The sequence below is a fragment of the Ornithodoros turicata genome, chromosome 7, assembly GCF_037126465.1.
Source record: "Ornithodoros turicata isolate Travis chromosome 7, ASM3712646v1, whole genome shotgun sequence".
Lineage (NCBI taxonomy): Eukaryota > Metazoa > Arthropoda > Arachnida > Ixodida > Argasidae > Ornithodoros > Ornithodoros turicata.
In genome coordinates, this window is record NC_088207.1 from 56,786,101 (window position 1) to 56,806,323 (window position 20,223).

The 20,223-nt window shown below is 45.7% G+C and overlaps 2 protein-coding genes across 4 annotated transcripts; one reads left to right on the forward strand and one right to left on the reverse strand.

The window, feature by feature from the left end:
- Positions 1–646: 646 nt before the first annotated feature.
- LOC135401690 (uncharacterized) lies at positions 647–8,994 on the forward strand. Of its 3 annotated transcripts, none has more exons than XM_064634209.1 (5): positions 647–1,100; positions 1,536–1,676; positions 2,385–2,463; positions 5,385–5,480; positions 6,119–8,994. In XM_064634209.1, the coding sequence occupies exons 1-5, from the start codon at positions 760–762 to the stop codon at positions 6,182–6,184; spliced, it is 723 nt and encodes a 240-aa protein (XP_064490279.1). In that variant the 5' UTR covers positions 647–759; the 3' UTR covers positions 6,185–8,994. The 3 variants fall into 3 exon arrangements, with proteins under 3 accessions (XP_064490279.1, XP_064490282.1, XP_064490280.1); XM_064634212.1 differs by having other exon boundaries at positions 647–838; XM_064634210.1 differs by lacking the exons at positions 5,385–5,480; positions 6,119–8,994 and adding an exon at positions 2,527–5,373.
- LOC135401691 (uncharacterized) lies at positions 8,722–18,511 on the reverse strand. Its single transcript, XM_064634213.1, has 5 exons — positions 18,461–18,511; positions 16,952–17,045; positions 15,321–15,516; positions 14,516–14,681; positions 8,722–9,111 (listed from the first exon to the last, which is right to left on the reverse strand). Exons 1-5 carry the CDS (start codon positions 18,461–18,463, stop codon positions 9,016–9,018), a joined length of 555 nt encoding a protein of 184 aa, XP_064490283.1. The 5' UTR covers positions 18,464–18,511; the 3' UTR covers positions 8,722–9,015.
- Positions 18,512–20,223: the final 1,712 nt, after the last annotated feature.

Genomic DNA, 20,223 nt, shown 5'->3' on the forward strand with positions numbered 1-20,223 from the left:
AATCGAATACCTAGAATGTCTAGAGCTAGACGTCACAACGAACTGTTTCAACTAATTTGGGAGGACTCGGAAGGTAAACATGCAAACACAGACTCAAAATTAACTGGTTGATTTGGGGGGTGTTGCGTCATTGTGACGTTTGCCGTAAGTCTCGCCGAGTGGTTTTTGCTTCGGATACATGCCGTGTGCTATTCCGTTACATTTCTACAAATTTCCTGCAAAAATTCAATAGAGTTCCCGAAAAAACAACAAATTAGTCACTATGGTTTATTAATCGAATTATCTATTTAATTTCCACAACCTTGCATCCATAGCGCTCACTAAAGAAATTCTTAAAAAAAAACAGTTAAGTTTCTTCGGAGTATACTATGACCAGCATGATGTGCAAGGCAAACAAAATGAAATTAAGCTTGCGATCCTCGATAGTCTTGCAGGCGCCTCGCAATTTTTCTTGAATTGAATAATAAGCATATTCCGTAGCAGACGACATGGCCGGTGGTGTCGTCTGCTATGTGCGCATCGCAATGCGCCACTCACGCCGTGCGAGTGCTCAGCGGCGAAACTACCGTCCCGTTGAGCGGTTTACTCGTTTCGGTTTCATTTACCGCTTCGATCTCAGCACCATCGTTGTCGCCATCAACGCAAAATGGCGACGCTCATGATAGCGTTTTTCTAATTTCGGTAACATTATCAGCTGTTTTTGTGTGGCAGATGTCGGTTATGCTGTTGTACGACATCTTTCGGTTTAAGTTATAAACCATGCGTGAATCAAACAACATGAGCGGATGGTGTGCGCTACATGTAATCGTGTACGTGACAGCGATCGCGGTGTCCGTAGGTGCGTTGTTCAGTTACAGGAGCATGATAACAACTGTCAATAGCGATATAGAAAAATGCATCCTGTACGCGAAACCCAAGGTGCACATTAATCAGAAGACCAGTGTTTGCGAGATCGATTTTGCAACATCGGAATGGGGCGATGATTCGCTCTGCAACTTTGTGTTCTTCACAATCTTGGCCTCGCTGGTGTATGGACTCATTGCAGTCTGGTTCTTTACGCTGTGTGCGTCATCGTCAAGAGGCACCTTGCACGATGCTGGGTAATAACTAATTAATAGTTAATAACTGTAATAAGTCATGTAGTGCGTACCGGAAGAGCACAGGCAGACCTGGGGCGTAGAGGCGTAGATCCCGGGAACGCGGGAATGCACACGCCCCGTCATATGACGTCATCACAATGACGTCATGACGCAATCAATTTTTGGGGCATTATTGCATAGATCATTGGAGTACTTTTGAAATTAATCTTGCGGCTCCTGAACAGAAACAACAACTTCCTACGGTCCGAAAGTCCTACGGTGTCGAAAAAGTAGACAAGTGCTTTTAGGGCAGAGCGTTGTCAGACTGTATTTTGCCCATAAAGCAGCACGTTTACAGCAACATCTAAAGGAAGCGGAAAGTTATGTATGGGGTCTCGGACGAAGAACACTCCTTTACCACTATTGGTGCAACACAAGTATTTCCTCTGCTTTCAGTGTTGGGCAAGCAAGGAGCATTGTGTGTCCTGCTTCGGTGTTGAGCGGCATCATGGGTTTGCTCATCCTCATCATGGGCTGGGAAGTCACCGCGGGCTTGAACACCTTCTTTCGCGAATTGGAGTACAAAGGTCAACAAAAGTAAGTGTTTCGTGGTCACTTAGCACCACGCATGTGGGATTGAAAATATTGGAGCGTGCAGGAAGAAATATAGCTCAGTCTAGCAGTAGGCGGTGTTGAAGTGACAAGAACTGCAAAGAATGAAGCATCTCAAAACAATATTAGTAAGCGGTGAGATCTTTGCAAAGTCTGCACTTCATCAGGTGATGAAAACTGCTGATCAAGTAGCATCCAATAGCCAGCGACAAACACACACAGTTAGTGCACTAACAACATTTGGTCCATAACTTGAAAAACATAGACTGGGGGACAAAAAAGGACAACACAGACAAGGTCAGACACAGGTTTTTTGTCCCCCAGTCTCAGGTTTTTAAGTTCTATATCACCTATATATTCTGTAATCTATACCACCAGCTCACTTGCTACCTTTCTATTCTCTCGTTAACAACTGGTGTTTTAAGGACAAAAACTGAACACAGCAAAGTACATAGCAAACAGCGCTCGCTGACTTTTTATCAGCCGTTGTACCTAGAGGTTGGGATACAATTCTTACGTTGGATTTTAAGTGGAACTACGACTCTTGCCATTTTGCCCAAATCGTTCTCGGAATATATTCTTAAACTGACTTTCCACGTGTGCGGACATTTTTAGTGCGTTGTACAGTTATGACTTTTAAGATTCTCATTGTGTGTAGCTGTCACATGGTAATGAGGAAGTGTCTACTTCCAGCTGCACTACAAAGACTGGCAGCATCACGTGGGACCCAGACAGCGCTGCCAACTTTTTCAGGAAGAGGTACTCTCTTGAGGTGAGTGCTGCTCCATTTTGCTTTCACATTGGTGATTTTTTTTTTCTTCAAATTCCGCGTTAGCACTGGGAAGCAACTGTGGGTATGAGCTCATCATACATATACCAGGAGTAAAAAAAAAACAACAACATGGTAACTGAACACAACAAGGGTTCCACTTTAAACAACTTTACTGCGCAGAACAAACGACCCACCCATTTCAAGACATCTCCTGTGGCACCGAGAACACAATATAGAGTGACCCCCTTTTTCTCTCTTCCTAATTAACAAACAAAACAACAACAACAGAAAAACACACGAAAACAACGACAAAAAAAAACACAAACTCCACTGGTTTGGTACATATGGTGATGTGACTGCATTTGCTGCCAAACAAGTCAGTTCGCATTTCTACAGACGTATCAGAGAGGGCAATTTGCTGGGTGTACGTAAAAGAAATGCAGTGAACTGCTATCAATCAATTAAATTTTACTGATACCATTTTTTACGCTCTGTGACAGTGAGGCAATGTCCCACTCCGCATGTCTATGCTGTCCATGTCCCATATCTGAGATATGCTATCTCCCGAGAAGTTCATGCAGTCGACACCGCTCATGCAATTTGTATAAACCTGTACCTACCTTAGTTTTCAATTAGGGAGGTTTCAAAAATTCCTTCCTTTTCCTGTTTAAAGTGCGGTTTACTCCGACATCTCTGTACATGCGGGGACCCACAGTTACTCTGTCACGCTCGCTTTGTGGTGCTAACATGATATTACACACGCACATACATAACTCTAGCTTAATGGTAAACATAGAGTCAGGAGGCAGTCAAGTTGGGGTTGGAAGACATGTAACAGGAAAGAGCGGTCTTGTGGTCACCACCAGTACCTGTGAATAATAGTGTCGCAGCACAACATGCGAAACAATTGGGAGGTAGCGCTTTCGTATTCTGTATCGTCTGTTTAATGTTTTTCGTCCGCTGGTGATGACAAGGTTATTTAGATCACTTGTTAAGCAGAGAGGGGTGATGCTTATGAATCTTTTCCTCTACTAGATATCTGTTTAAATATGAAGTGAAGTTCGGTAAACAGTACACCAGTTACTTGTACAAAATGTGCATTTCATCAGATGAAAGAACAAGCTAATAACCTTTTGGCATTATATGATACTGAGTGGTTGACCATCCAGTGGATGCTGTCCATGCTAACCATGGATATCGGGGACATGTAGCATTAATGTTTATGCACATAATGTGTGCACAAAGCTCACAAAGCATTAATCATTATCTGGGGCAATATCATCAACTAGTCAATCAATATGTATGTATTGTGGCTAAGGCCCCTGGTTTTCTGCTACGGCAAATTCAAAATTCTGCGGCACCGACTCGTAAATTCCGCTATTTTCCGCCGCAAGGAGTCAACGGCTGCTTCGAACGGGAAACACTTCATTTTCTTGGATAATGCGGGAACAAAATTATTTAAAAAAATTATAGATTCAAAGCACTGTTGTGGCTCAGCATAACATACATGATATCTTGCGTTCTCCTCTGATGCGGTCTGTCACCTGCAATCATTTTATACCTGCTGATAGATCTTTCAGCATCTACAGAGTTTATAGGAACTTTTATAGGGAGGAGCTTACAATACATGCCCTGGGGAAGTTACATCTTTAGGACAACCTGTTTTGTTCCTGGGCTGTAGGCATTATTTAAGGGGCAACATCCCAGACATCAAATCAAAATCTCCCCCGTGCCACCGCTAGTCAGCACACGGGAGGGACACCACCCCTTCCTCAGGTGAAGTTAGCACAACAAACTTGGGCTAACGTTATTTTAAGCCAAACTACAATCTGTCTGTGTTGGTCCTGCAGTATGGGCAATTTTGTAAAGCAGGCTTCACCTCATGCAGGGAAGCGTCAGGTGAAGCCCGCTTTCGGAAGGTGTCGTTCACATTCGGCGAATACTCGAATATTCGGAAACCCGAAAATTGGGTATTCGATTCGCAAATTGAATACTTCGAGCGATTGATATTCGATTCGAATTCGAGAACTCGAGTATCCGCACAACCCTAAGAATAAGGGATTCCGTGAAATTCCGAAGGATCCTGTTCACGGAAAGATTCCGTGATGAATTCCGCGAAATTTCGCGGACTCGCGGAAGACCCCGAGCCTTAATTATGGCGTTCTGTAAACATCTCACGTCGTTTCTTGCCCCGTGAGTGTAGCTGACACTGGAGCTTCAGAGCATACTTGAACGTTGACGGTTATTGTGCCTCTACGCAGGGTTGTGTGGATTTAATCCACATAGATTTTATCCGGTGGATTTTTTTGGATTTTATCCACACAATTTTATCCAGATTTTTTAGACATTTTCTTCGGATGTGATGTGAAAGACAATCTGAATTCAACGTCACACGGAAAACTCCCGGTTTATTTTCTTGTATTGTTGGCTGTTTGCAAAAGCTCAGGTATGCGCAACATTAGCTTTTAACTTTTTAATTTTGTAACTTTTTAACTAACTCTTTTCAGATTTAACTTTTTCCCGCTTTCTTCTACTTCTGCCTATTCTGGGAGAGACTTTCTTCCGCTTCCTGGAGGCACTGTAACTTAAGTGCGCCGAAACACGACAGCTAATCCAGACGTGTAGGATCCACACCATCCAACCGCGCGTACATGGAATTCCACTTTTCGGAAAACACTAGAAACTGATACAATGTTGCTGGGACGGGCAGTTCCGTAAACAGAAACTATGTGAGGTAACCTGAAATCGAGAACAGCAAAGCACATTTGTTTTTACTCTGTGTCACATTTCTAGCCTCGTATATATTCTCCAAAAATATCCAGGTTTTATCCAAAAAAAGCCCACAGGAGAGGATCTTTTTAAAAATATCCTGATTTTTTTCAACCCTGCCTCTACGGCAAACTTCTGTGGCATCATTTCAGGCCACAGTGTGGATAATGGTTGTCAGCTGGCTTCTGGCAACATTGCTGTTGTGCGGTCGTTGCTGTGCAGGTGCAGACTTTGACAGAGATGCCGAGGTAAGGCTTCATAATCGGTCCTTCCGTACAACGGAGTTCCGAGGTACAGTTCACTTCACTGTGCAAAACCTGCTTGTGAATGTGTCACACACAGAGTTTTCACACAGCGTAGTTATTTTTTATTTTTTTATTTATGCGAATACCTCAAATGCCCGCGAGGGGCGTTACATGAGGGGGATGTGAACTAATAGTACAACAAGCACTATCACATAATGAATATATTAATATAACTATTTATGGTCGCATTCTTGAGGAAGTCATATTCAGGGCGTTTTTTTTTTTTAATTCCTTACAGATTTTTAATATTTTTTTGTTGCTCATGATTTGATTCTCGTCATACACTGCAGGTAGCAAACTGTAATTTTTTGTTCCAAGCACCGGGCACATTCGAATATTATGAGGTTTCACATGGTGAGCATGCACCACACTAGAAGTGTCACCTGGAAGCGTCACTTGCTCGAATAGTCTTCAAGACATCAACGAAGGGGCACATTACAAAGTCTGTTGCGTTGCAAGTATGATTTGCACACTGCAGTACCCTCAGCGGAACAGTAGCAAACACTTTATTTGGTTAAGTGGTTAAAAGCCTGTTTGATGCACATCGGCGTCTTTTCAACTGCTCTCTGTATCAATTTCAGTACTGCGTCGTTAAAGAAGATGACAGTGGATCCACATTCCTCGAATCGAGCGAGCGTCCCACGTGAACGAACAAGGCAGTCAAGAACTTTGCTCCACAGTACTCAGATCTACTGCTCATCTGCTCGTCAGCTGAGTCTAGATCTAGCTCGAAGCTGACAGTGCAGCTACTTTTGCCAAATTTTTCCACTTAGATATGCTTTCCGCATCAACGTTTCAGCCACATTTCGTTGAACGTGGCTGTCAGTCTGCTCAATTCACAACAGAGACTGATTAACTTACCATTGCTACTTAATTGTCACGGTTAGTGGGTATTTTTAAAGGGACAGTCGAGACTGAAACATAAGCTAAATAGATGCTCTTACATGCTCTCTTACGATGCTCACAGTCGGCGTACAAGATATTTGAATTCACTTTTCAGCAACGTATAATTTTTTTTAGATAGCCAGAGGTTTCACTGCCGTGACACCGCTGTAAGTAGGTTCCTGTTTTTGTCCCACCGAGCAATCAAGTGACTGATTGGAGACAAAAACTTGCTGGTCGTATTTTATGATGTCTCGGAACATTCCTCAATCGCTTATCTCTGTCGCAGGCCCTCCTAATGTCTATCAAAGCGCAGTGGCTAATGCTGGCATCACCATAGAACCAGAACCAGTTGTAAACATGATGTTTACCGTATTTACTTGCATAAGTTGCCCACTTTTTCTACCTAAAAAAGTAAAAAAAAGTTGAGGGGTGCATGTTGCGTGAGAACATTCGTTACGATATTCCCAAATTTTAGTATACCGGTCACGTGGGCTCCCAGCAGAGGCAGGTATTGACGTTATCGCGCTGCATTCTGCAAGCGTGAAAGAAGGACTGGCCTAGTGCGTAGGCCAGTGCGTAGGCCAGTGTGTAGGCCTGGTGCGCCTAACGGGCAACCAGGGATGGCGCCACCGTCGAGAGGCAAAATGTCAACTTTGTCACATTGTGTTGTAGGTTCGTAGCGTGCTTTTCCAGCATTTCCCTCCGCGCCGAGTGACAGTACCTCCTATTGCGTCACTGGACCACAGGCACTGGGGGGGAAATTGTGGGTGCGCAAATTATGCAAGTTTTCTTTCTTCGGCATTTTTCGTGCCAACCTATGGAATGTGCAAATTATGTGAGTAAATACGGTATTTTCTCGTTTATCTAAAACACTACGATGTTATGCGGGATGAAAATTTTGCATTTGTCATGCACTCGTAGCTCGAAGTTGAGTAGAACTATAGTAATTTCGAAATCAGCCGACGTCGCCAGGACGTTTAGGGGATGTTCTTCTGAGGAGTAGCAGACTAGAAAATGTGTCGATAATGTCAGATACAATTATGGGAGAACATACGTAGCTTAGATATATGTAAACATGAGAGCAAGTAAGAAAATCTCATCAAGTTTTTGGTGGTGGTCTGTGATGGGGGATATGAATTGATTCCCAAAATATTTAGGCTTTGATTGTGGTGTGGCTTCTAGAATTGGTGCGAGTTTCACTTATTTGTGCTGAACGTATGCGTTAAAATGTTATGAAACTTTGTTTTACTTTAGATAGATTTAGATTTTACTTTGCAAAGTAGAGCTGTGCAAATAGCAAAATTTCCATTGCGAATCGAATCCGAATAATTTCTTCAGATGGCAAATCGAATTCGAATAATCGGAAAAGGCCCAATTTGTAGACTTTAATGACAGAATATTTCTGTATTTTGTTTATGTGACAGAATATTGTAAACAATGTAAAGCGGGCTTCACCCAACACTGGAGTGTAATAATGTGAAGCTGACTTGCAGAACGGAGCCGTACACCAAAAGAACAATTGCGGTAACGTGAAGTGGGCTTCACCTAACTCTTGGATGTAACGAGGCGAAGCCCACTTGCAGAATGGCGACAGCGAAACCTTGCTTCAGTACTATTCGAGAAATATTCGAATACGGAAAATAGGTTGCAAATCGCGTTCGAATAGCATCAGATATTAGATTCGTATTCGAAATTTCGTATTCGCACAGCTCTGTTGAAAAGTATGTGGATTTTGTCGTATGCTCATGCCTAATGCCTAAAGCAATGCCCAGGAAGCCGTTAAAATGAGTCTTGGGCTTAATAGCGCATTGATGTGTGATATACTGCAAGAACAAGCAGCAAAATGTATAGCCAATATGGCTTGCTTTGCAAGCAGCTATTAGGAGGTCGTCAGCTTTATTTATTGTCCAGAAACAAATTTGTGTTGAGTAGCAGGAGAGTTGTACTGAAGGTATCAACATTTTAGATGCTTTTACAACTCATTTTAATATATATTTTCTCGCCGAGTACGTTCTTAATGGGTTACATCCCAAACAAACAAGTCATGTCATGTGATAAGATGCAATTTTGAGAAGTTATCTCGATGACTGCTGTGTTTGAATTAGCATGACTGTAGTGTTAGCGTGACATGAGCTTAGTGTGACTGTAGTGTGAAGATTAGTGTCACAGTTGCTTCTAAAGAGGGCATACGTTGATATGTTGAGAGCAGACAGAGCGCAGACAAGTTGTTCTGTCTTTGTAATCTCAACAGTAGCTCACCAGCTCTGCTCAAGATACGGTTGTCAGTTTCCAACCTCCGTGAAAGTGTTCCACGTTTTAATGACACTAGGTCGTGCGCTCAAGTCACAAAATCCTAGCGCTTTTAAGGACTGCAAGGTGGACTGTTTACAAGGTGCACAAATTTGTCTCCTAGAGACGAGTACATGACGGCTATTTACAGCACTGCATAAATAGGTGAACGATACGAGTTTACGTTGCATTGCATTGCATTATGTACATTTTGTCACAATGTGATTGGGCAAACTGTGCTGGTGCTAAGTTTAGGTAGAATAAATTATATTTCAACAAGGAAGCCCCATGGTGACTCATGCTGTTACCCTCTTGCCACCACTCCAATTTTCATGCCAACGCATCCGTAGATTTTCTTGGTGTCGTCATTGTAGAATGTCAGGTCGCCATCATAATTTCCCTGCAATGAATGGCAGAAATAAGAAAAGCTCTACACTTCGGCTCGGGGAAAATCTAAATCACTCGCACATTATGTAGGACAGGGGGTTCTCAACCGGTGCGGGATTTCTCCACAGGGGGGAATGACACCATGTAACATTCACCTCAAATTGGCTCGGATCGCCAGGAATATCTCGACGATGTCATGATGGCTCCTGAGTTCACATGGTACTAGAAGGGTTATTTAGCTGTAATGTCACTTTCCACAAACAAAAGTTTGATGCTTGTATTGCCTTGGAGTTAATATGAGGGTGGGGGGGGGATAATGCTTTTGATGAACGGCAGAAGTGGTGCATGGAGCAAAAAAGGTTGAGAACCACTGATGTAGGACAAGATCTGGTGTCAAATCTGTGGCATCACAGTATAGGTTGTTTGAAACTACTGTGCAGGGACAGGACATATACAGGACACCGAGGTGTCACATTTCTGGGGGGTGGGGTCGACGCAAATTCTGCACAAGCCTGCCTCAAGTCGATGACCAGGTTGCTCAACTGTTTCGGGTAAATCCAAATTTAAATGCTTCTAAAATGTTGTCAACTGAAAGGATGTCACAGCCATTAATTTGTGTTTGCTCGGTGAAATTCAAGCTGTAAAGTGCGCTTCTCCTACAGCAAGTATGTTTTAGGTGAAACAGACTTGCAGACCAGTTTCGATGCCCAAACGAGAGAAGCTTAAAAAATATATGAAAAGCTGGGGGAGAGAGAAAATAAGTAAAGGGGGGGGGGAAGTACAGAGCAGCGAAACAGGCTACACTTATTTTGCCACCGTGAAAGCCACCCACTGAAAGGTGCCAGCGCACTTGTGCCACCACACATACGTCAGGACCGTACCGGCGTACCGGCCTCAAGCAGTCTTGGGTAGTAACTAAGTTACTTCTAACTTGTAACTGTAACTAGTTACTTTTGGGGTTAACTAGTTACAGTAACTAGTTACATTTCCAGAAAAGTAGCTTTTAACTGTAACTAGTTACTATTTCTGTGAATGTAACTGCAAAATGTAACTAGTTACTCGAACAAATGTCGATCCTTTTTTTACGTACGTACACACGTCGTATTTTTCCCTGTGGGAGAGCCGCATATTGACTTGTACAGCTTCAGGTTAAGTGCAATAATACTTTTATCGCACTTAAGTAAATGTAAATAAATGAACGTTTTTAACGATGTATCACCCCCTCATGGTCGTTTTTATAAAAAGGAACTGTAATGTAACTAAGTTACTTTCTTTCAGTCACTGTAACTGTAAGTAGTTACTTGACCAAGAAAGTAACTATGTAACTGTAACTTAGTTACTTTACAAAGAAAGTAACTGTAAGTAGTTACTTGACCAAGAAAGTAACTATGTAACTGTAACTTAGTTACTTTTTAGAAGTAACTTACCCAAGACTGACCTCAAGTACCGGCCCTCGGTGGCTCACCCACTGTAGTAGGTGCCTGCGTAGTGCACGCAAAGATCGAAACCATCATACCGGCATGGACGTTAATTATCACTTTATATCACCTCCTTCGCCTGCCTAGAAACTTTCACCAAAACGCGCAGCGGTTATCGGCCTTTGCCATAGGCGATCCTTTGGGACAAGCGTACACTCTGGCAAAGTCTGGAGAGTGCGCCAGCGGGACGTTGACGCGTAGAGGTGCTGGTAGCCCAAGCGTAAGTTCGATCTTGCGCCTGGCTAGGGCTGCCTCAGCATCGACGTCCTCACACTCCGCAGCTGCCAAACCCAGGAAGAACAACCGTTCCGTGGTTACGTTGGAACCAGGCAGCCGAATTGCGTACTGCAGGCTTCGAGGCGACGACAGGGCCCGTACGTAGGCACGCATCGATGGAGCAAGGGCTGCCTGAACGCCGATCATGTCATCCACGAAGGCAGGTGGTCGAACCGTCCAAGAGTACCGGCCAAGGGGTGCCCGGTACAGCTCGAAGAGGCATTGCTCTAGTGTGCGGAAGCGGTTAAGGGCATCGCTGCTCCAGCGTCGACCGATTGGAGGCCTGCGAGGGTCGATCGCGTTGAACATGGCCCTGGCTATCAAGGGAGCGAGCAGTGGCACGAGGACGGGGGACACTGTTGGACCGCCGGCAGAATCCAGCACTGCGACGGAACCGAGAGTAATGTAGAGGGCGTTGCGGCCGGCGCTATATTCGAAGCCAGTTGAAAAGCAACTGATATGATGCCGCGCATCCCAGTCGGCGTCGTTGCGGGACTTCCAGTAACGGGTCAACGTCGCGTTCAGGGATCCCGCGTAGTCATGGATCAGCGAAGATGCACCGAAGCGAGCTGTGGTGCGCGGGTAATAAGACGCCAGGACATCTGCTGACCCGTTGCCACCTGGGAGGTCGATCTTCATCGTCTCTACTCTGCGCACCGCAGCGGCAGCTTCGGCATCGTCGAGCCAGCGTGCGCGCGACGCCGTTTCGACTACTGCAGCTCGCACTTGGTTGGCAAAGGTAGCGAGTCCCGTGGTCAAACTCTCTTGTTGCTCGACTGAAGCACCGAAGGTGAGCCGGGCCAGTTTTATAATGCCGTATGGAAAGAGACGCTCAAGCAGGTGAACGCACCCTTGTAAGCGACTGCTGAGTCTAGCAACATGGGAATCGTAGCTGAGGGGAATCAGGAGGTTGCAGCACTGTCTCCCTGGTGGCAGGAGGGGAGACAAAAAAACCACGATGCGATAACCAAGATAGTTGAACAGAGTCCGAGAACTGGTAGAAGGCAACACCTCAGTCAGCCGATCGAGGTACTTTGAACTAGCTACCAGCGTTTCATTCGCCTCCGGTAGAAGACCGCGCAGGTACGCCGCCCAGCTGAACCCGACAACTCGCGGTAGGTCTGTGACGCGAACGGCGTTGTCCCCGGACCTGCCACGTCCACCAGTGTTCGCGAGGTCCTCTTCAAAGTGGGCAACATCCTGGGATAGTTTTCCAACTTCTGGGATCTTCTTCCAGAGGGATATCGCTACTCGAACTGCTGTCCGTAGTTCATGAAGACCCGCTTCTGGTCGCAGCTGTACGAGGCGGAGCAGTGTAAGCTGCGGTTTGTCCAACTGAGGTAAGTAACCCTCACTCTCGAGCCGCTTCTTGAGGGACACGTCAACTATCGGGAAGAGTCCTAGGATTTTGCCGAGGCGGACAAGGATTGGCTCGAGCGATGACGTTGGCTGTCCCCGGAAGGGCCATCCTCCGAGACCCAGTGAACGTAAAAGGTGACGAATGCTAGCCCACCTGACCGTCTCCTTCTCTGGTTTCAAGCTCAAACAGCTTCGCAGAAACGAAGTTGACTGATCCAAGAATCCTTTGCTTTGGCCAGTGTTCGGAGACATGCGTCGGCGGGTTAGCAGAGAGGCTACCCGCTTGATAAGCAGTCCTGTCTGACTTGCCTTGAAGGGACGTTCGCCTAAGCTCTTGGCCTGGAGCCTTGCCTTCGTGCAGACATAAGAGTAGAAGTCTTGACAAGGATCCAGCGTAGGGTCTATTTTACTCGCTACCACGTTAGCTTGCCATAAGCAGGCATCTGTACCGCATTCCGGTGGAAGTGAGGACACATTTGCGAGAATGCCGAGGATGTTCTCAGTGTCTGGTTCAGGGTATGGTTCCTCCGTACGCCGCGCAGCGATCACCTGCCTCTGTCCTTCGTCACTCGGTTGCTGCGTTCCTAGTGACTGAGTTAGGTGGAAGGATTGTTGTATGACGAGTCCTACAAATGTCCCGACGAGCACCGTAACAGCAATTACGAGCCACAGCTGCTTCGTTGTGAGATCAGCTGCGGCACCCAGCGAGGCCAGCACGCGTGCTGACTTGTGCGATTCGTCAATTTCGTTCGAATCGTTCGAACAGTCTTCGGTCGACTTTATCGTTGACACGCTTTCTGCTTTCCTCCCACGGGGTCGTGGAGGCGTTGGAGCTCCTGCTGGGGTGCTGCCATCTTGATGGAACGCTGGCACAGGACGCGACGAAGTACCTGCGTTCGGGGCAAATGCCGGGTACGGGTTAGTGACTACATTAGCAGCTCCACTTTGCTCGTAAGGTGGTGATGCTGAATGGGAGGCAGAGTTCGCGTAATATTCAGCCGTTTGGTAACCTTCAGCAGTCGGATACGCTTGATCGGTCAAGTAAGCACCAGTGCCCGGATGACGTGCAGAGTGAGACCACGCGAGTGCATCCTCCGGACGAGTCGCAGCTCCAGGTGCCAATGGGTTTTCCGGAACTGCTCGGCTAAAATCGCTTGGCAGTCGCTTAAGGGAGGACCTAATTGCTGGTACTGGCTGCTTACGAGGATGTCGCCACTTCTGGTCGGTGCCATGGTACGTAGGAGATTTCTGGAGAGCATTCACAAATGCTCGTTGTGCTTGCTTGCTGATATCGCGCGACAACTTCGGGGATTCGTTGCGCGGTCTTCGAGACGGTTGCCGTAGTGCTGCACCGGCGGTCTTCTTTGGAGTCACCTCAGGCATCAGGAGCGGTGCGACCTGAGGCGTCGCTTCGGACGTTCCTTCGGGTGTCCGTGGAGGTGTTAAGCCAATCCTTATCGGTCTGTCCGCAAACGTAACTCTGCTGTTTGGCGAAGAGAGTCCAACAAGAGGCACGGGTGGCATGCTTTCGTAGAATTCCTGCTCTTCCGTTCGCAGGGCTTCTCTCGAAGACATTTGTTGAAACAAGCCTCCCGGTCCATAGGGCGAAGCTCTCTGTGGGCCTGGTTGCCAAAACATCGGGTTGGCTACGGGCGGTGGCAGAACGGGCACGGCGCCGGGAAGTGGACTTCTTGGGGCAGGGTACATCCTCGGTGGACTTCCCCTGAAGTAGCGCTTTGTAGCGTCCATTGCCAAAGTACACAGCTGTCCCAATGCGGAGAATGCCGTTCGAAATTTAAACTTCGCCTTCCTCCAACGCAGAGCGCGAGAGCACTGCCGATGGGGCTGTTTCGGGAGCTAATTTTCTCCGAAAAATTGTGTCACCCAGCGCGTCCCAGTGGCCGTACTTTAAATCTATAGACTGCTCGTCAATCGCCCGTGGTGTCCAAGATATCTGCCCTGATCCGAAATGGACAAGGCGAACCTGAACCTGAGTAAACTTTCCAAAACAGCGTTCCTGTACAGTGAACCCTCGTTAATATGACCCTCGATAACCTGACATACGCGCTTTACGACCATACTCTTGGGAAACAATGTAGTGAATCATCTGCAATATGACCCCCCGTTAATATGACCATTCCGCATTATGACCAAAATTTTCGGGAACGACCATGGTCATAATAACGAGGGTTCACTGTATATGTAGTGCGTTTCGCCTGCCGTGAAAGTACGGATAAGTAAAGTATATGGATAAGTACTAAATTTGTTCTGACGATATGAGAAAGAGACCTTGCATGATTTTACCTGTAAAATAGTGGCTAATAGTTTCATGAAGCGGGGCAAAGCGATATCAAACTCGGCATTGCGGTACGTTCCGGCCGGGATTGGACAGGCACAATCTCGTTCTCCGTTGACGCTCGGACACAGGACGTCTTTGTGCTTGTTGATCAGCTGACACACGTTGTAGGTGCTGAAATGATGCGATCAATATTAGTTGTATGTTCCTCTTTCTTTGGTTTCAGCACTGCTGAAGCGTCGCCCATGTTTCCAGTATAACCATGGATATATAACTAAAAATTGGCTGCTGACAGGATTAACACTTCGGCAGCATCTCGTTAAAGTAGCAATGAGGCTATATTTAGCATTGCCCTAAACCTTGGTTTCATTCTATGAGGAGCCACAATGCAAATTTATTTTCTCGTGTCACAGCGGAATTTAGTTTACGAGAACGCGCCTTCAGAAGCTATAGCCATGAGCTGTGCGGCCTGACCTTGCTGGCGTGGCCCGATCTGCTAGCGTGACGTAACCAGATCAGTGTGACGTATATAGAATCAAGGTATATAAATATGCTACTTGTGACGTACTCTACACGTGATGAAGCGTCGTCAGCATCACCGATTTACTTGGGGAGGCCCTCTGAAGAAGTTGAGGAGTTTCTCCATGGTGCGTGCCTCCCTCAAAGATCTCGCGCGCAAGAGGTAAGCTGTGCGACCACCATTGCTCTTGCGCTCGAACGCACGTTATCCGTGGCACTGACCGACGCAGCCAGAAGCGAAAAAAAAAACAGAAAAAACAAATGGCGGTGAGTTCGTGTTTGACTTGTGCTCACCAAGATCCGAACTTGCTCCAGCAGGGCACGGGCATGCGGAAGGGTTCTAGCTTGTAAAGCATCATCTTCATCTTGAGGTTGGTACGCAGGGGTTTTCTAAGGGTCACGTTGAAGATGACCCTCGTCTGCGATGGGAGCGCCACCGGATCGTTGACGATGTGGCCGCCAGCGAACTGGATGACGCTGTGATCATTCCCTGAAACGGAGCACAACGAAGTATGGAGCAACCTACCCAAGGTGCCTAAGACAAGCTAACAAAACACTTTAGCCTCACAACGCCGGGAGCATTACAATTAGACGATGTCAGTTGTAGGACTTAACTCTGGACTCGGGGCACGTTAAAGGACACAGGGGGGTCAGTACATGCAGTCTTGGGTAAGTTACTTCTAAAAAGTAACTGAGTTACAGTTATAGTTACTTTCTTGGTTAAGTAACTAAGTTACAGTTATAGTTACTTTCTTGGTCAAGTAACTACTTACAGTTACAGTGACTGAGAGAAAGTAACTTAGTTACATTACAGTTACTTTTTATAAAAACGACCGTGAGAGGGTGATACAATCGTTAAAAACGTGCATTTATTTACATTTACTTAAGTGCGATAAAAGTATTATTGCACTTAACCTGAAGCTGTATAAGTCAATATGTGGCTCTCCCACAGGGAAAAATACGACGTGTGTACGTACGTAAAAAAGGATCGACATTTGTTCGAGTAACTAGTTATATTTTGCAGTTACATTCACAGAAATAGTAACTAGTTACAGTTAAAATCTACTTTTCTGGAAACGTAACTAGTTACTGTAACTAGTTAACCCCAAAAGTAACTAGTTACCAGTTACAAGTTAAAAATAACTTAGTTACTACCCAAGACTGAGTACATGACTAGAATGTTTACCTAGCAATACGCGACGCACCGCGACGCGATAAGTATGTAATATAAATAACCGTGGAGTAAACAGATTCATGTGATCACGTGAACTCTGAAACGACAAGGGTTCGTACGGAAAATTTAACCCAACATTCGAGGAGAATTCTAGGATTTCAAGCATTCCAAACGGCAAAAATGCGAGGAAGGTTCTATTAGTCCTTGCTTTGTAACTTTTCAACGATGTACCGCCTAACACGGCTTGACATTGACATCCAATGTGTATGCATCGTCAAATACACAGTAGCACCAAGTGTTCTGATTTCTTCAGCGTGTCTTCAACTTGGGAAGCAAGAAAAACGGTCGCATACCATGACATGGCATGTACGTACGCATTTTCAGTTATTTTCTTCTCGATGCAAGTGAAGCTCGTTGTGATTTCACTATATTTCACTATACTTTCACTTTCGTGTTTGTGCCCAGACTGTGGATTTCAAGGGCCTGTACGAACCCTGAACAACAACAACAACAACAACAACAAATGTCTAAGGTACGGCTCTGAAACCTGCTGAATAAAATGTCGCATGAGTGGCAACAACAACATGAAAAAAAAACAAAAAAAAACAGCTACTCAGGAGATAAGATGTCGCTTGTCTAAAATAATCTCGAACTATACTGCCACGAGGGAGGCAATGGGGGATTAGCATGTGGCAAGAATGACCCCGCAATGACCAGTTTACTTGGTACGTGTAATCAAACTCTCGCTTACCACAACTGAAGAGCTCGCTTGGGCGAAGGCTCGATGGAGGCCGCCTGCCGTGCACCAGAACGGCAACCGACAGGATAAAGAAACCGGTGAAGAACTGGAAAGAAGTTTCAGTGACGTAGCGTGACGTAGTGTGACGTTTACGGAATGAAAGGCGGTCTGCCTGCTGGAAAGGGCGGTAAGGTGCCCAAAAACTTGAGCGTGGACAGCCGGTAAAAAATACGACAAAAGACAGACGACTAAAACCAGCAAAAAAAAACATAGAATATGAATCTAAGAACAGGAGGCTTTCCTGGGGGCTTCTTTTATAAGAGAGCTTTTCGCTCTCTTTCTTCTTTTTTGTTTAAGTCACGACGCTGAGGCTGAATTTGCGTAATACATAATACTTAGTACATATTAATTTTGCGTTTAATTAGCGTACATGATTAGCGTTTTAATTCTGAGAATAAAAACTCGCAATTGTCTGACTTACGTACACCCACTGAAGGCTCGGCTATGCAAACATATGGTCAACAAAACATGTTCCCTCGGTGTAACTTACTGATCGTGATTAAGAAGGTTTCAAAAACGCTAAAATTATTGAGTAAAGCTCCAACACAGAGAACATACACATACATCGAGCGCTCGAATTCTGTGCGTGTTCGCGCTTTTATGAACTTTTTTAATCGCGTTATACCAACAAGTCCAGAGGAATGTTTTGCTTCACTGATTATAATACTATCATCCCCCAATATAAAAAACAATGTCGCCATTCTCCGCTGAGACATACGGCTACATTCAAGATAAGTAGAATCTAATAGTAGTTAAGAATATCTGCTATACGATGGAGCATTAAATTTGACCTTTGGAGACGATTTCTCAGTTTCAAAAATTCCGCAGTTTCAAAAATGCTGCTAAGTTGGATTCTTCGATATTACTTACATGTAACACTTTAATTTTTTTCCTAACTATCAATAAATAAATAAATATATATACAGCCAACCCTCGATTCGATTTACGAACCAGCTCGATTTACGAATTTCCCAACTTTATCAACGGTGCCCGCTGGGACAAGACAGTTTTCTCCTCCCCTGTTTCAAAACTCGATTTATGAATCCCCCAATTAATGAATTTTTCTTCTTCTTTTTTTTTTTTTTTTTCGTCGAGGGTTGACAGTATCTAAAATTAACCTTTGTTCACCACGGGGTAGATGGGTTTCTGGAAACGCAGGATTTTCCACTTTCCGATACGCATGTCCGTACAGATCGCTCACGATCTTTGTTGGAGATATCGAGCACTGATTGGGGTTCTGGGCATTCGTAGCGAGGACCTCAAATCAGATTGGGGCCCCGAGGCCCTTGAGTCCGTAATCTAAAAGTCGCTAAAAGTAAATCTGAAACTGCCGAACTAAGTTATTTGTCGGCACTCGGATATATACATTGGTAACGAGAAATTAAAAAAACAAAATTTCCTTCGTTGAAAATCCGGGAAGGACACTTTCTACGAAGCTAAACAAAATCGAGGGTGACTTACCATGCTGGCCGGGGATGCTGATCTGAAGAATGTCTAGAAAGTGAAGCTTCGAAAACACGGGCAGTTTCTGAGAGAGGGAAGCCGGTCACAGTGTCAAATTGCGCCCGCTTCTAGAAAGCTGATTGGAGGAACTGGCCGGCTTCATCTGCCAGATACTGATATGATAGGTTGGTGTGCGACCCTGTTGCGTAATAATCTCGTCACCCAGTCCGAAAAAAAGCACTGCCCTTTCCACGTATATGTGGCAGTTAAAGGAGATTGAAAAAAAAAAAGCTTGTGTGTGATTATTGCGAGGACAAAATACTCATAAATGACCCGTGATTCTTAAGGTTAAACAGCGTCCGGTCGTTGGTGGTAGCTATAAGGTCGTCCTGAAGACTGCGAGGTTGCGGGTTCGAATCCTGCCACCGTCTCCGCTGTCTGAGGTTTTCTCCTGGGTTTTCCGGCAAACTTTCCAGGACGAAATACTATAAGCACCTCCTCCCCACTCCTTCCTGCTGCAACACGACGCGGAATTATGGGCTAGTTGGTGCGAATGCATAATGAAGTAAACACGACGCAAAGGACAAAGGGGACATGAGGAAGAGACAGGACGAGCCTTCCTTGTCCTTCCTTCCTTCCTTCCTTCCTTCCTTCCTCTCTTTTTGGCCTACTTTTTGTGGCAGTAAAGTTGGAAGTGACGCTCGTCCTGTCTGTTGTTCCTCCGTCCCTTTGTCTTTTGCGTCGTGTTTTTACTTCCTCCCTGCTGTCCTCTGTTCACCTGTCCTTGTCCGTACGCCGCTGATGGCCACAGTTGCCTCGCGGCGATAACACGGAATAGAAAAGGTAAAAAAAAAAGGTGATACATGCGTGGGAAGGTTGATAAACGTGATCGGGCCGTGGCCCGTGACCGCCCTTCCCCTATAGGGCTGCGGGTTCGAGCAATGCTGAGGACACCAGCAACTTTGGGGCGTGTTGCGCGATATATACGATCTCCGTGTAGGCCCTTGGCTTTCGCGATGAGGGACATTAAATATATTAGCCGCATTGATGTTCTTTGACCAGCCTTAGTCGCTGGGTGAGAGTTGGTATTCAGAATGTTGTTCGAGTCTATTTGAGATGCTGCAGGAAGCCTGCCCCTGTGGCCGGCCTTCCATTTGATGCCAATACACTCTGGTGTTCTTTGGGCTCCCAGCAGTTGATTGGGCCACCGTAAGGTACCTGGAGCCGTTGCCGGTCGCACGCGCAGAGCGAAAGCAACTAGCATTGCTGATTTCGGAAATTAACTTCCAAATTTGGATTCGCCGATGCCGGCTGTCCTTTGGTGGCCCAGATGTTGGGAGCATGGCTATTTTTCAGGCAGTGAGAGACGGGCTGCGTGCACATATTACCCGTGAGCAGTCATTACTTGGGTCTGTGGAGTGCTGTCGCCGCTGGCTTACAGCGACTCGGCTCTTTGATTGTGATCAAGGTGAGTGGCATATCAAGTTCTACTAAGCCCACTAGGACTGTACTGCTCCCCAGTAGCGACTCTTCCGGAGTTTCAGGATTGTTCGCAGGGTATGGCACGTACAAAAAGCAATCTCCCTTTGGAGCGTTGTTATCTGGTATGTAAAGAGGCTACCTCCATAGGTAGTTATCTTGCTTGATGACAATACACGGTGTTCTTTTGGGTGTTCTGCGGTTGACTTGGTACTATCTTTGGTACTATTCTTGAAGGGTGATGTGGGCAAGCTTTCGCTTGTCCCAGACTACCAGACTACGACTTGGTTGGGGAAACTAAA